General features: G+C 36.6%; 2 protein-coding genes across 3 annotated transcripts; one reads left to right on the top strand and one right to left on the bottom strand.

Moving 5' to 3' along the window:
• The first annotated feature begins 39 nt into the window (after window positions 1-39).
• On the top strand, window positions 40-2,925 carry LOC6579110 (ras-related protein Rab-2A). The gene is made up of 4 exons (XM_002004971.4): window positions 40-229; window positions 1,631-1,790; window positions 1,863-2,199; window positions 2,264-2,925. Exons 1-4 carry the CDS (start codon window positions 184-186, stop codon window positions 2,360-2,362), a joined length of 642 nt encoding a protein of 213 aa, XP_002005007.1. The 5' UTR covers window positions 40-183; the 3' UTR covers window positions 2,363-2,925.
• Window positions 2,926-3,853: 928 nt separating this feature from the next.
• Window positions 3,854-11,928, bottom strand: LOC6579109 (monocarboxylate transporter 14). Of its 2 annotated transcripts, none has more exons than XM_032730545.2 (6): window positions 11,764-11,928; window positions 7,087-9,546; window positions 6,143-6,252; window positions 5,356-5,537; window positions 4,959-5,199; window positions 3,854-4,881 (listed from the first exon to the last, which is right to left on the bottom strand). In XM_032730545.2, the coding sequence occupies exons 2-6, from the start codon at window positions 9,292-9,294 to the stop codon at window positions 4,737-4,739; spliced, it is 2,886 nt and encodes a 961-aa protein (XP_032586436.1). In that variant the 5' UTR covers window positions 9,295-9,546; window positions 11,764-11,928; the 3' UTR covers window positions 3,854-4,736. The 2 variants fall into 2 exon arrangements, with proteins under 2 accessions (XP_032586436.1, XP_002005006.3); XM_002004970.4 differs by having other exon boundaries at window positions 7,144-9,546.
• Window positions 11,929-12,657: the final 729 nt, after the last annotated feature.

Raw genomic sequence — 12,657 nt, 5'->3', positions numbered from 1 at the left:
TTCCCAATTCACTGCATCCCTGGCTGCATGTTTATCGTTATCGTTAATCAGCACCAGTCGTCATCATCAGTCAGCTTGCAAAACTATACGGATTGTAATTGCGTGTTATTATTGCTATAAACTGCGTTCATAATTATTTAAGAAGTGTCTATTATAGAATTTAAAGCCTAACTAACTGCAAACATGTCCTACGCGTATTTGTTTAAATATATTATCATTGGCGACACTGGTGAGTGCTGATCAAAATATCCATATGACAGTGTCTGAGTGAAAATTATAGTGCTTGAATTGTGTAGACAACACAACAACAAAACAAAGGCAACGAAAACTGCCAAACTGCGTAGTGTTTCAAATAGTGTGTTTGCCCTTTAGCTGCATCTCAAGTCCGAGTCGTCAAGTGCAGTGAATAGAGAGCAGCAGCTGCAATGCAGCCCACGATAAAGCCCACACAGCAAGGAAAAATCAATAAAACCATAACAACGCCTCGGCATAGAAAGGCGCGGGCGTTACTCCACACTGTTGAAGTTAACAGTTGCTTACTGTGTACATACGCAAGGGGGAGCAGTCGGTCGTATGTTAGCGACCTGCTGTTGCCTGCCTGCCTGCCTGCTGAGTCAACCGTTGCTCGACCCACCAACAGCCCAACAACCCCAAATCGGCAAACTTCTGCTTGCACGCATTTTACCATGATTTTTGCTCTTTTGGCTGTTGTCCATAAAGTCTGCAAGAGACAACAAAAAATATCTATTTCATTACATTCTGCTCCGCTTATCAGCACTGTCCATATGTATATATGCATACACACATACATGTAACCACACAGACAAAGCTTCTGATTTACAGCAATTAAACAGCTGTTGATTTCGTATAGGACTTTGCAAATTTCCTTCATGCTGTTATCTGCGACTTTTTTCTCCAATAAGGGTATTTAGCAGATTTTTGTTGCTCTCGATTAAAACAGTATTTTTTCTGATTAATGTTTGCGGGGTTTATATAATATAAGAAGCATATGGTATTGCTATGATATCATTATATTATTTCATAATAGCGATATTAAAATAATTTTTCTGACTAGGGAATTACAAAACCTATTAAGTGGTATTTTTATCATACAATGTGATTTTATATCTAGTTGGACATATTGAGAGATGTTTTTTGGTCAGATACCAAAAAATTGGAATAGACAGAATTGTTTACCTGATTACCCTCATTATTTTTAATCCAGTAAAAAAATGTTTTTACTATAATATATTCATGGGTTTAAAGAAATATATGTAAATTGAACAAAATTCAATTAGAGATCAGTTTATTTAGCTCTTATAATAAATATCAAGTCAAATAATCAATTGAATATTAATCAATTGAGCTCGAAACTATTTCATATATGGGTATTTGTACCGAACTCCATTTATTAAGATCCATACTACAATTATATATATGGAGTATTATTTCTCTAGCTATTTTTAAGCTTTGTTTATTTGTTGGGTGGAATAATTTTAATGGTCTACCTGTCTGGCTATCTTGTTTTACTTTTTAACAAATAATAAAAAAAAACTTTCACCTACCGTTTAAAATTGTATGAACAGCCAATTACTAAATGAGTTTTTTCTTTTGTTGTACATTTTTCTAGGCGTTGGTAAATCATGTCTGCTGCTGCAGTTCACGGACAAGCGCTTCCAGCCGGTGCATGATCTGACAATTGGCGTGGAGTTCGGCGCACGCATGATCACCATCGATGGCAAACAAATTAAATTGCAAATCTGGGATACAGCCGGCCAAGAGGCATTCAGGTGCGTTCGCAAACATATAGAAATTATAGTAATACTATATGTAATTTTTTTTTAATAATATATGTAATTTAGATCTATCACACGATCGTATTATCGTGGAGCGGCAGGCGCTCTGCTTGTCTATGACATCACAAGGCGAGAAACCTTTAACCACTTGACCACATGGCTGGAGGATGCGCGTCAGCACTCAAACTCCAACATGGTCATCATGCTCATTGGCAACAAAAGCGATCTGGACTCGAGGCGTGAGGTGAAAAAGGAGGAGGGCGAGGCATTCGCACGCGAACATGGCCTAGTCTTTATGGAGACATCGGCACGCACGGCGGCCAATGTGGAGGAGGCCTTCATAAATACAGCCAAAGAGATTTACGAGAAGATACAGGAGGGTGTATTCGACATAAACAATGAGGTATGAAACGATGAATTATTGTGCATAAAAATGATATGATTAATCGCTTTATGACCACTTCCAGGCAAATGGCATTAAAATCGGGCAACAGGCAACGCCCACAAATCCAGCGCTACCCGGCGCCGGCGGTGCGGGTGGTGCGGTTAATAGCGGCTGCTGCTAGGAGTAATATGTTTTTTGCCGTTGCCTGCACTTTGGATATCCGTAGCCGACAGCTGATAGCCGCTTCTGTAAAAGCTACTAGTGACTAACTCTTAGAAGGTAGTGGATGCAGACCTATTGTTTTCATTTTTTTTTATTCAAGTAAAGGAATAACCGTAAAAATAAACTTAGCTGCAAAGAAATAGTTAAACCGCAAAACTAGTGAAACGATATCGACACTAAGCGTAATGTTAAAAAAAAACCAGAACGAACAGAAAACTAAAATAATCGCTGAAAATGAAATAGTAAAAACATAAAATAAACTATTCATAAATGCATCATTAAATTCAATTTTAAATAAACTACAGATTAACAATTGTATATGTAAAATGTGTCGTGCGTGATTTCTAAATTTTGTAAACTTTAAACATACGTATATATGAAACAAAAAACAAAACAACAAAATACAAATATTTTTGTGTAAATTTAGTTAGTTCGCTAGTTACATTTTGGCTGAGCAGTAATTGATGAATGGCGTGTAAAATACATATACATATATTACATATTCTATATTAACGTACTATATGTGAATTTGTCTCATTGTGATTCGTTTATCTACCCCTCGTTTCTCCTACCCTCCATCGTGGTGGCTGCTTTTCTTCTACTGCATTGTACAACATTATTGTGTTTCTGATTTGTTAATATATATATTTTGTCGCATTTGATTTGTTTTTGTGTGATTTGCATAACATTTAACGATATATACATATAAAGATAACACAGACATGCATCAAAAGAATGAAATATATATATTATATAAGTTTAATACATAATTATTATACAAGAAAACAAAAACTAAATAAACACAAAAACAAATCGTGGTGATAATGCTAAATCAATTCGATTATGTCGCCGACAATTACGAAGTTTATATATATTTAAAATTAAAAATATTAAAAATCGAAAACAAACCAGAAATAAAATCAAATTATTTATAAACATTTGTATTTGCCAGACCCAAAGCAGTATAATATTAATATATACACAATAAATATTACAAAAATACAAACCCAAAGATTTTGTTATTTAAACAGGGAGCTCCAAGAAAACAAACTATATTCTTTCTTTTCTCATCTTTCAAAATTATTATTTAATTGTTTGCTGAATAATATTTTTAGCATATAATGTATATATCGATTTATGTTTAGTTAATTGATGTTTGTAAACAGTTTAGAATTGCATTTTAAATTTTATATAGTTTTAATTGCTAAATATTGTGCTTAGATCTAAAAAAATTGTTAGAAACAACAAGTACAGCTGTAGATGTTGTTATTAGGCGTTAGTTAATTTTGTTTTAAACTAAATTGAAATGTGCTTTATCATATATAGGTATATTATATATATATGTATACATAATTCTAGTTGCTTTTTGGGCATAGGCTAAATTGTTCTCAGTGCGCTACGTGTACCTCTCAATTGATTTATATTTTTAATAATACTTGAACTGTTACGGTTTTTTTTTATTTATTTAGTTTTTTTCCTTTAATGACAAAAATTGATAAAAACTTGTTGCATACCATTTGCAATTCGGGTGCTAAACTTTTATTTCAACATTGCTCCATTTACAAAAGTTGTAGCTATTGTTAATTTCAATTTGTTTGAAGACTTTCGCTAAGATTGTTTGAAAAATTGTCTTTGAATTTATTGCATACGTTACATAGATTGGTTTAGTTTATGTGTATATTTCTTGGTTGTTCTTTCAAAATGTAGGCATATTTCTTTTATATTAGATTAGTATATAATTTAGTTATTGAATATTACTTTTCGAACGTTTATCTCTAACTATTATTCGCGTTAATAAAGAAGACAATGTGGGGAACCCGTTTTGCGCATGGCAGTGATGCACTGCAATTGATATATTGAATTTATATTATTATAATCATATAATGTGTATAGTTTGATCTTTTTATTAGTATATCATGTTTTTCTTGTTGTTGTTGTTGTTTTTTTAATGTGCGGTATTGGAGTATACGTACAATGTAGTTGTCCTAGTGCTTTAGTTAACTAATATAGTTGTTTTAATAATTAGTTTTCAAGTCAAATTGTTTTTGTTTGCTTTTCTGCTTACATATAATGAATTAATTATCTACTAATTCGCTCTGAGTTTTATGTTGTTTTGTTTTTTTAGCTGCAACAGCATTTGACATAAGAAACTTGATAACATTTAATGCTAGTCCATTAACTTTTGTTTTCTCTTTTGTTTTTGTGTTTTTCTGAGGCCGCAGTGCTGCTTAATTGCACTGAAGTTTGTCAATTTTAGTACCTTGAATTATATATGTATATATTTTGTTTTCATTTTCTTCTACTGTATGTGTGTGAGTGTTCATCTAAGTAATCTAATGTAAAAGTTGAGCTTTTTTAGTCTCTGAGACATCACTATCACTCTCCTTAGTTGCTTTGTCCTCACAGAACTCAATCATATACGAACAGACGCCGGAGAGTGCTATAAATATGCCCGCATAGTAGAAGGAGTCGTCCCATCTGTTGACAATAGATAATATATACATATATTTAATAATATGTAAATTAAATTAATTTCAATTTGTTTAACTACATACCTGCCCGTATATTCAAAAATGGCACCTGCTATGGGCGGACCGGCTATCATGCCAACGCCCTGGATCAGCAGCACCAAACCGTAGGCACAAGTGAAATCATCCAAATCAACCAGACTGACCAAGATGCTGGGCGTAAACGAAAACGAGCTGGCAAAAGTGAATCCAAATATTACACACATGGTCATCAGTCCATTGTAGCTGGTTATTAGCATAGGCATAAAAAATACCGAAGCACCACAAACTGTAAAAACAAAAATTATAATTCATTAAAGAGCTCTAATATTCAAATTGCCTTTGCTTGAATTTATAAAAATTACATAGAGTGGCGATTCTGATTTCTTCATTATCTATCCTACTTTCCTAACTCCCTTATCTACCACTTAAGATACCAACTTACTCAGCATGCATATGGAATAGCAAATATTGATGTTCATCCAGGGCAGATCGCCCAGGTAGCCAAGGCCGATCATACCCACTGTTTGCGCAATGCCAATTGCCGATATGAGCACAGCGCTAACGCTCACCTCGTAGTTGTAAGTCTTCATGTAATCGGGCAGATAAAGATAGGGTATGATAAACCTGTAAAAAGTATATAGTTAGTTATATTATTTGATGTAGGTAATTGACATTGCATACAACAAAGATAACAAAATTTGTTTGCCTTTACGGTTAGCAAAACGAGCCGTGTGATACCCTGTAACACGTTTATTAGGCTAACGACTTGATGTGCGTGTCAGTTTAGTGTTTTATTAAGAGATTAGAATGATATGATGTCAGACAGAGTTTTGTATGCTTATATTAGTGGACTAAGCGATACCCTGTAGTATTTTAGAAATATGCACATTTAACTGCTAATAAACGTTAATCTTTTAAGCAATCACTAAATGCTATATTAGCTTTTTAGAATTATGTATTTAGCAATGCTTGAATACCCCTATGGGCACATCAAGGGGTTCATAATTTCATTAGAATAGGCGATATTTTGAGCATTTGCCAAAAATGTTTGCGACATTTGTACTTGGGCAGCTTTGCGACTCGTTATGGTCGTTGCTATTTCATACATATACCTATATATATACATACATATATACATTATATAGAATACACATTTTGACTTGCGCAGATAGAGACCTTCGGATTATGAATGATCTCTCAGTATTCAGTATTCAGTATTCCATACTTACCAAATGAACAAAAACAATGTCGATAGATTGAAGAGCGCAAACTTTTTATCCAAGAAGAGCGAGAAATCAAACACCGATTTCATGGTGTCCACAAAACTCTCATACCAGGTCTACAAACAAAGAGAGCGAGAGATGGAGAGTTAGATAACATTATAAATACTGTGTAAAGAATTAGGCAATACGGAAACAAATGCTGTCTGAATGGCCGCTTATCAGTGGAACACTTAACTCTGTCTGTATATACACATCATTAATATTGTATATATATATTATATATATTTATTTATTTATTTTTATATTTCAGAGCACCTCGATAATCGCGCCTTGAGCTGAATACAGAGCAAATGGTTGTCAAGCGACAGAGCATGATGTGGACTTGGACTCCAAGTCGCCTGATAACTGGCACAGAGCAAACGAGAGCGAGTTAAAAACTGACTAAGAATTGATCTATAACAGAATAGAGTGCATAATCTATGTAAAAGATTATGTATATATGAGCTCAAATGCAGGTCAAATAGCAAGCAAAATGTAATGATTATAAATATCTTACATATACAGTCGAGTCTCGATAATTTGTACAACGCTTAATCGAAAATTGAACAAAATTCTATTCTCTTGAAAGAAATTCGTCCACTACGATTCTCGATAGTTTGAATTTCTGTGTAAATTGACCCGATTTATCGGGCCATTACTGTATATATTTTAGCATACATTTGATCTACATGAATTGAATCTTTTTGCTCCATTAAAATATACATTTCAGCGGGAGCATCGACCTACACAAATTTAGCTCTAATCTAACACAAATTTTTAGTATATTTAAATTTGCATAACTTTTCTCAAAATCTTTCCACACTCTATTATCTTAACTGCGAAAATTTTGCAGATAAAATCATAAACTAATAATAACTTAGATAATAAACTTAGTATATATTATAACCTACCCATATTTTCGCCCTGTCTACATTCAACTTATATATCAACCCAGTTCCTCTACTCACGTCTTCTTCCTCCTTGGCAATGGTGGTCATTGAGTTGCGATAGATGTTGGGGCAGGAGGAGGCGCGCAGACGATATCGATGCGTATTGAGCATGGCACCGCGATAATGTATGGAGTTGCGATGTATGCGCATATCCTTTAGGAAGTTGGAGTTCCTGATGGAGATGTTACGACGCAGATTCGAGCGATGCGGATTGGGCTTTTTGGAGCGCGACAGACGGCGAATGCCCGTAATACTGTCCAGACGGGAACGGCGCAAGGCCAGCTCGCTGTTATCCTGTTCGTGTTCGGGTATGGCAATCACTGTAGAGGCACCGGCTCCAGCACCAGAACCAGCACCAGAACCAGCTCCAGCACCAGCTGCATATGGTCGGTGCCTGGGTGCCTGTTGATCGAGCAGCGCAAAGGTCTCTTCCTTGATGGACATGTAATAGGCGTGCATATCATCGCTCAGTATGTCCACCGAGTTGTGGCGCTGCTCATTGACCCTCAGATTGGACAGCGATGCCGAATTGTGTTTGCCCATAAAGAGATTTTCATTCAAGGAATACCGCGAGCTGGCATAATGCGCATCGTTGTGCTTCTGGGTGAGATAGCCCTCGTCCGAGGAGCGCAGCGAGCCAATGGGTGTGCCCGCCACCGTGGAGCGTTTCTCCGACGGCGACAGTGTTTCAATCGACGCCAAATAGCTCTTCTTGGCCGCCTCCGCGACCTCAGCCGGTATGCCGCCCATGAGCGTATCATCCGGCGAGCCGAGAATAGTAGCCGTGGGTCCATAGGCTGCAGCGCCCGACGACAGGGATAGAAGATTTTCCCGTGATGGCGCCTCGGCGCCCTCCTTAAGCCGCAACGAACGACGACTCAAGCTCTTCACCTCGCAAATGCTATCCAGCTCCTGGATGCTGAGAAATGTGGGCAAGAAGAGTTCGCTGCGATAGCGCTTGAGGCTCGAGTCGAGCGGATCGTCGATCTGCTGATTGGCCTCCGTGTTATTCTTGGTCACCAGCGTATCCAGCACGGCCTCCTTGGTGATGCCCGTATCCAGCAGCTTCCTGATCTCCTCCAGACAAACGCTCGAATTCGAAAATGTGGTCACACTCTGCGACCGGCTCTCCAGCCGGTTCTCCTCGATCAGCCAGTCCGGATCGCGCATCAGAGCGCCGCACACACACGCATTCAGCATGGTGCCGCCCAAAATAAGTGTGGCGCCTCGCCAGCCATACGAGTCCACCAAATACTGTGTGAGGCGGGCATAGATGAAGGTGCCAATGCCCGTGCCCGAGGCGCCGATGCCTGTGGCAAAGCTGCGCTTCTTATCGAACCAAAAGGCAATCGATACCACGGCCGTCACATAGCCAATGCCCAGTCCCAGGCCGCTGATGATGCCAAAGGTGATCATCAGCATTTCAATGGAATTGCAGACGGAGGAGATGGCAAAGCCAAAGGCGGAAACAATCCCGCCCAGTATGGTCATCTTGCGGCAGCCGTATTTATCCACCAGATTCGACCAGATGGGGCCCATGAGCAGCGGCACCGAGAAGAACAACGAACTAATCCAAGCCGTCTTCGTTGGCGACTCACCAAAGTAGGCCAACAGCTCCGTGTGGATGAGGCCAAAGGAGAAGGACAGACCATCCCAGATGAGCGATATCATCAGCGAGGCAAAGACAACGACCCAACCATAGCCGCCATCCGGCATCTTGGGCGTCTTCTTCTCCGTGCTGCTCGAGTCAATGGAATCACCCGATTCATTCGATATCAAACGCTTGCGCTTCTTCACCTGATTACCGGTCATCAGGCTGGTCAAGGTGCCATCGCCATCCAGAGCAATGATGCTGTTGCGCACCGTCGTGCGACTGTGGCCGGCGCCATCGTTGAGCTCCTCCACGGACAGATTGCAGAATGTCACCTCCGGGAAGAGGTCGTGCTTGATGGCCTTGTTCAGCGGCGTGTTGGCCGGAGCGGGTAGAGTTGGTTGGCAAATGTTGCCGTTCAATTTACTGCTACTATTATTCATATTATTATTGCTATTGTTATTATTGTTGTTGAAGGCAGCCGGATTTGTGTTGTTGTTGCTGTTGCTGCCGTTGCCACTGCGTTGATTCTTGCAGTTGTTGCTGCTGTCACTCCGTGTTGCTGATGGCTTGGCCATCTTGTCTTGGGCTCTAATTGAATAACCTCTCACTTGCAATATTTCGTTTTATTATATTTACTATAATTTGGTTGTTTAAAAGCAGCTCGTAAAAATTTGCACTTGTTGTTGCAATTAATTGTGAACACCGTTACATAGATTTCAGCAAGAATTTCTATATTATTTATTAAGTAGCTGTAGCTGTAGGTGGTTTTGGATTTGGATTTGTATTGCTTACGCTTCGCCTGAATCCCCAATTCCAAAATATCAACTCTGGGAAAGATACAGAGAGAAGAAATTTAATATGAAGTAATTAAATATATACATAATAATATAATATAATTGTAATATATTATATTAAAATAATAAATAATTAAATATAAATATATAATAATTATTTAGAATTTATTATTAGCTAATTTTTTAGATTATAGTTAATTTAACAGATTATAGAGTGAATGGCTTAAAGCTCCTATAATTATATCTTTTTTATTGCAAATTCGTACAATCTGACGTAGACAAAGGTAAACGATTAACTTTTCTAAATTATTTATAATTTTAGAAATATTTTCCCTAACAGCTCTCATTGCATCATTCTGAACGTATGATTGCCTCCTAATCTGAATTCTTAAATAAATATTTCTTGAAGCTCTAAGTAAGGTCATAACAGAATGTCTACAACTCAACCTTAAAATTCATTTATAAATGCTTTCCTTTCCTGAGTTATTTTTGTAAGCAAACTAAACTTTTATGTTTGTTTGTTTGTTTTATAACCACCGGCTATAAATAAATATATAAATTTTAAATGTTTTCTTTCCCTAAATCTCTTTTAAAAGAAAACTTTGCTCCCAGCTTAACTTACAATCTAAAGCGAGTCTTACTTGCAGCTCTCTGCGCTTTTAAAGCAGATGCCCAGATGTTTATGTGATTTGTTTGCTATTTAAATAAATTATTAATTACACAAATCATTAACTTTTCCAAGCTATTCATTATATATTTTTATAAATAACTTTTAACGATCTAAAATAAAATAAAATACGACTTTAAAAGTGTTAACAAACAGATGTGAATACAATTTATTTTACTTCATTTTTACTACAAAACGTAGTTTAAATTTCCTTTAGCCTTTAAGCCCTCACAATTTTTAAACATATTAAATCGCTAAGTTGCATCTCTTCTAAAAGTTTACTTTTCATTTTACTACACTTTGATTAATTGGAAAACTTTTGACATAACTTGAAATTGGGAAGTGCATGTTGCATGAGTTGCACTTACGAGCCACGCCTCAAACTTATATCTTGGAGCTTACGAAAAAAACACATAAAACAAATCACTCAGACGCCACATCAATTTGCTTTCAGAATTTGTTGTTGTTCTTTAATTGTTGTTATTGCAGTTTCTGATTTGTTTGCAAACAATTCGATTTTGTTGCTACTGTCACACGAACGACAACAACAACAACGAGCAGACATTTCGTTTGCAAATTCGCGCACAAACTGTTTCTGCAAATTGGCAAACAAATTTCGCAACATTTTCCGCAAACGAAGCAGAATCATTTCGTCAAACGCCTTCAACTTGACCCCATATAAATAGCTAAGAGAGCAAGAACTAATGCTAAATTTTAATTTTATCTCTCTTTCACACACACACACTGTCTCTCTCTCTCTTTCTCTCTTTCTGCCTCTCTCTTTCCCTCTCATGCGTCACAGAAAGCTTCAACAGCTGATTTTAAGTTAAATTTCGAAATTATGATTTTCAATTTGCTTGAATTCTATTTACGTTTTACGTTTTACGCTTTATTCTCAGTTGTTTACGTTTTTCGCATTTGGCAGCCAAAGTGCCTGTCTGCATTTATTTATAGAGCACTGTAGCGGCTCGAGCGGCAGGGCAAGGCGCCTATAGATGACTCGCAATTATTGGGGACAATTTTAGCCTAAAAATAATGCCAAAAAGTGAGCTGTTTTCTTTGGCAAAATTTTGTGAAAATTTTCCAAATTGAAATTTTGGTTTTTTATTGAATTTTAATTAGAATATTTGTGAGAAAAGCAGGTATATATATATTATTTATGTTTAAGGTTGATATGCATTACAAGCAAATTTAATATATACCGTAATTTTTTTTATTTCGATAGATAATTTAAAGAGCAAAGGTTCAGCTTATATACCCCTAGCTTCGATTTAAAATATATAAATACTTTCAACTATCAAAAACTTTCGCCCCAATATCAATCAATCAGTTGATACTAAAAATTCATTATATTTTACAAAATAATAATTCAAAATAAACTTCAAATTTATTTCTAGACAAGGTCTCAGTGAAGGTTTTCATATTAAAAATGCTTTATTGTTCCGCTAAACAAAGTGCTCAATGAATGGTGATAATGGATGTACATATATAATATATATAAAAAAAAATATATAAAATTAAAAGAAAAAATCATAAAAAACATATAGTATAGTCTAAATCTGTAATAAATTTCTAAAACTTACCTCTTCAACTCCTCACACTGTATGTTTGCCTAAGCAAACTCGGCGCGTCTCAAGTTTTTCCAAGAATGAATCGAAAAATTTTCTGTGCACTCGAAAATTTCTTTTCCTTTCGCTTTCTTTTTGTTTTATTTATTTATTTATTGTTTGGAAACTTGAATAGTTAGCCTTGAAATTTCAACTGTTGATTATTGTTGTTGCTATAATAATATTGTTGCTGATTGTAATTGTTATAGTTGTTGTTGTTGTCACTTGCACTACCAGGGCCGCCAATTAATTCACCATAATTACACAGATCTTCAGTTATATTCAATTCACTTAAAGTGCGTTTGGGTTGGGCCAAGTGTTTATACAGCGTGGCGGTTCTATTGAAAATTCTTAGACGCGGATCGCGTGGTATATAATGTAGAAACACTTTATTCGATTTGCTGCTGTTGTTGTATGTGCGCGGATTGTTGTTGTTGCTATTATCAAAAGTTGTTCTAGTTGTTGAAGAAGCGGAGGAGGAGGAGGAGGCAGAGTTTTTGTTGCTGCTGCTCTTTGGCTTTTTAGTTTGGGCTGTTGTTGTTGTTGTTGGTGTTACGACTGCTGATGTTAATATTGGTGTTGCTGTTGTTGTTGTTGTCTTTTTAGTGGCACGATAAAGCGGCTTTAACCGAAACACATTCATCAAGAACGTTAACGTTTTTAACACTGACCAACAGGAAAACACTAATTGAGCAAATTTTGGCCGCAAATCAAATTGGCTGCCTCTCTGTTTATAATTGATATTGTTGTTGTTGCTGTTGTTGTTGCAGTTGTAGCTGCCCGTAAACGTTTTTAGCCCGGACACGTACATGCGGCACTTCGAATGCACAAATCAATCGAATGAAGAAAACAAAGCGAACGAAACGAACG

Source organism: Drosophila mojavensis, unplaced genomic scaffold (assembly GCF_018153725.1).
Source record: "Drosophila mojavensis isolate 15081-1352.22 unplaced genomic scaffold, ASM1815372v1 contig_80, whole genome shotgun sequence".
NCBI classification, from domain to species: Eukaryota; Metazoa; Arthropoda; class Insecta; order Diptera; family Drosophilidae; genus Drosophila; species Drosophila mojavensis.
Note: the sequence above shows the minus strand (reverse complement) of the source record. Positions and strands in the feature narration are given on the sequence as shown.

Coding starts and splice junctions, on each gene's coding strand:
- LOC6579109 (XM_032730545.2), bottom strand. CDS start 9,294: ATGGCCAAGCCATCAGCAACACGGAGTGACAGCAGCAACAACTGCAAG. Junction 6,253..7,086: donor TAGACAGGGCGAAAATATGG/GTAGGTTATAAT, acceptor CTTTGTTTGTAG/ACCTGGTATGAGAGTTTTGT. Junction 4,882..4,958: donor ATTTTTGAATATACGGGCAG/GTATGTAGTTAA, acceptor TATTGTCAACAG/ATGGGACGACTCCTTCTACT.
- LOC6579110 (XM_002004971.4), top strand. CDS start 184: ATGTCCTACGCGTATTTGTTTAAATATATTATCATTGGCGACACTG. Junction 230..1,630: donor TATTATCATTGGCGACACTG/GTGAGTGCTGAT, acceptor ACATTTTTCTAG/GCGTTGGTAAATCATGTCTG. Junction 1,791..1,862: donor GCCGGCCAAGAGGCATTCAG/GTGCGTTCGCAA, acceptor TATGTAATTTAG/ATCTATCACACGATCGTATT.